Raw genomic sequence first — 3,184 nt, forward strand, 5'->3', positions numbered from 1 at the left:
TGGAGGTGAGGCGGAGTATCCTGACCGTCGCCAGTGCTGCTCATCATGGCAAAGGTGGTGGCAGAGGAGAGGTTGTGCGGCAGCTAGAGTTGAGGAGGGGACGATGCAGTTGATCACGCACCCCTCTTTATATACGCCGGAGGAAGCCAAGAGGCGCGGCACACTTGGCAACGGTATTAATTTCATTGGCAGAGGTGGGTGGCGGCCGCTCGGCAGGCGAGACATCGGTATTAACGTAGCTCAGATTGCCGAAGCGATGTCTCGTCGCTAGTACTGGTGCGTTTGAGAAGACGTATAGACCTGAATTTTATTCGCAAACGAACACTTTATCGAGCCCGTTGGAGTTGCTGGCCTGTCGCGGCCGCAGCAGCCGTGCACCGCATGGTGTCCAGCTACTCTGCAGCAGATTGATTGCATCGAGACCGATGAGATCACGGGTGCCTGGCTCGATCCGAACGACCGGACCACACCGCCAGGATAACAGCAACTGAATACGCTCGACTGCTTCTCTGTGTCGCGTGAACAGGCTCGGCGCTTATCAGGTTATACGGAGTATATCTGTAGCAGAGGCTCCCCTGACTGCTTATCATCGTTTCCCCAAAGTGCACGACGAATGAGAATGAAAATGGCAGACGACACCGAAGGCCAGGGTATGGAATCTGGTATTCGATTCAAGTTCTCTTTTTTCCGGCGGGCAGGTAAGAAACCATGTGTCACATGGCATCAGTCACCGACACATCATCAACAACAACAACAGCCTACCCCGCTACAGTTTACTACCAGGTTCTTGTATAACACGGACGCTTTAGACGCCGCCATTGTGCCACATATACGGCACATTATGTTCTAGGAGCTAGTATATGACCTAATTGGTCGCCGGCTAGGCGGCAGCGACAGCGTCCCCAGGGCCGCTGCCCGACTGGTCAGATCCGCCGGGCGCGGACGGGGCCGCCTCCCTGATGGAGGTCAGCGAGCAGTTCTGCTCCATCATCTCGTCCTGCTCGATCATACGCTCCCTGCACTCGGCGCTGCAGAACGCCACCTCACCCCTGCACCACACGGACAGATAGAATTCAGCCATCATGTCAGAGCCCAAAAAACATGTCTAACAACATAATTTATTTTCAGTTCAAGCATCATGTCACTTCACGTCACGGACACCGATTCTCCAGCAGAGAATTTTCAATCTTGTTTTAATGTACTCGAGACAGCCAGACTGTGACAACTAAATAAATGCAGGGGTATTTCAGATGGTAGTACCACCAAGTGACCAGGTTCGTACACTAATCACGCAACAGCTCATATGATTGGCAGGTTAATTTGTTTAATGCGTGGATTCTAGTAGATTTTTTTTGTTTAATACGTTGCTTAGGGGAGTACAGTATGTTAGCCTTGACTATACCTCGCAATAATTTTGTATTTTGGGACAGCACATACAACAAAATACATGATTAATAAGGTCGTCCAAAAGAGGAAAATAGTAGAGCTATGAGTGCACCCCATACACCATACATATCTGACTACCAGATACGTACCAGGTACACAGCACACCAACCCGCCGCTAAGGCACCGGCAACAGAAAAGTATGCCGAGAGAAAAGGCCGGGTTCGAATCGAATATTCCTCTAAAATATAGGAGAGAACAAGATTCATGCTGCGGACTAATCAGCACTCGACTCACTGCTTAATTATAGTATCGAATCGGCATTACCGCTCTAACAAAGCAGCGGAATCATATAGTACTTGCGTAAATTCGTTGGTAAACATGGCGGACCACTTCACAGGTGGCCAACAAAATTTCCAATAAATGGAAACAGATCATAAATACTCCTTCTCCTGAATAAACCACGAGATCATCACGAAATTCTGCATCTATCTAAGCTAAGATACAGAATCGTAAGCTGCTAGCAACATGGTGCCAAGATTCGGCTTCGATCTGGGTGCAACCTTGACGTGGAAAACGGGCGAATTCACATCGGAAAGCAACAAAAGAGATGGGTCGTATTCCGGGCCAAGAACCGCCAGGAAGCTACCGAAAAGCGCGCGAGGAATCGGCGCGAACTGGAGCACGAGAATTTTACCGGGCATTTTTGAGGACGGCGAGGGCGGCGACGATGCGCGCGTACCTGTATATGTAGGTGTCCTTGCCGGGGCCGAGGGCCTTGCCGCAGAAGAAGCAGGCGGCCAGGAACGCCGCCGTCACCACCCCGACGAGGCCGTCGGCGTCGCTCCTCGGCCAAGCCGCAGCGCCGCCCGTCCCGACGGCGCCCGCGGAGGAGGACGGGTCCGCGCGTGCCCTGCTGTCAGCGCCGCCCTCCTGGCGCACCTGCTTCGGCGCCGGCGGGAGGGACGCCACGCTGGTGGTCCGGCGCATCACCATGCTCCTGTGCCGCTTGCCCAACATCTCGCCTGGCCGGATTCGCGCTCGCTCGCGCGCTTGCCTCCCGCCCCCCGGCGGCCTCTGTCAATTCTTGATTCGGTGGACCTTGTGTGTGCTGAGATTTGCGGAGAGAGAGACTGGAGGGTGGGGAGAGGGGTTTTGGGGAGGGCGCATAAAAAGAGGAGGCGGGGCCGGAAACGTGCGATCAGAGCCGTCCACTCCCCACACTCGAAACACATGGACGGTTGTGATCTGAGGATTTCGGGCAAAAGCTTAGAGATTAAGGTATTTTGCTAGGGTTACCCCCTCGCGCCGCCCCATATATATGCACCGTACAACCATGTTGCCTCTGTGTGTAAGCGGGCAGACTACAGGAAAAACCCACTTTTTTGCGGTGAAACCCACATATAATCGCCGTAAGGCAACATGTTATTGTTTTATCTAAAAAAACATGTTATTCTTTTCTAAAGTCTAACGTTTGTTTTGCTTTTATTAATGCAATCTATCTATCCGGTGACTCGGAGAGTTTTGTAATTATTAGAACGGCGGCACGCAAGTTTTGTCACTCCGCACTATCGTGCGGGGCATCTGGGATACATAAATTGTTGCTACATGCAACGTGTCTAGATCGATGAAACTTCCATCACTCTGCATTACCGTATGGGACATCTGGGATGCACAAATTGTTGCTACGCGCAACGTGTCTAGATCGTTGAGAGCTTCGTGACTCCGCATTATCTTGCAGGATATCTGGGCTGCACAGATCGGTGCTACAGGCAACGTGTCTAGATCGATGAACCGCCAC

At 52.1% G+C, this 3,184-nt stretch overlaps 1 protein-coding gene across 1 annotated transcript; it reads right to left on the reverse strand.

Annotated features, from left to right (window-relative positions):
• Positions 1 to 678: 678 nt before the first annotated feature.
• LOC124690684 (FCS-Like Zinc finger 3-like) lies at positions 679 to 2,403 on the reverse strand. The gene is made up of 2 exons (XM_047224040.1): positions 2,126 to 2,403; positions 679 to 1,049 (listed from the first exon to the last, which is right to left on the reverse strand). Exons 1-2 carry the CDS (start codon positions 2,401 to 2,403, stop codon positions 881 to 883), a joined length of 447 nt encoding a protein of 148 aa, XP_047079996.1. The 3' UTR covers positions 679 to 880.
• Positions 2,404 to 3,184: the final 781 nt, after the last annotated feature.

This window comes from Lolium rigidum, chromosome 2 (assembly GCF_022539505.1).
Source record: "Lolium rigidum isolate FL_2022 chromosome 2, APGP_CSIRO_Lrig_0.1, whole genome shotgun sequence".
NCBI classification, from domain to species: domain Eukaryota; kingdom Viridiplantae; phylum Streptophyta; class Magnoliopsida; order Poales; family Poaceae; genus Lolium; species Lolium rigidum.

Bases quoted from the DNA above. Each gene is read 5' to 3' on its own strand.
- LOC124690684 (XM_047224040.1), bottom strand. From the start codon at position 2,403: ATGTTGGGCAAGCGGCACAGGAGCATGGTGATGCGCCGGACCACCAGC. The intron at 1,050-2,125 runs GTACGCGCGCAT...CGTGTGGTGCAG, and splicing joins AAGGACACCTACATATACAG to GGGTGAGGTGGCGTTCTGCA.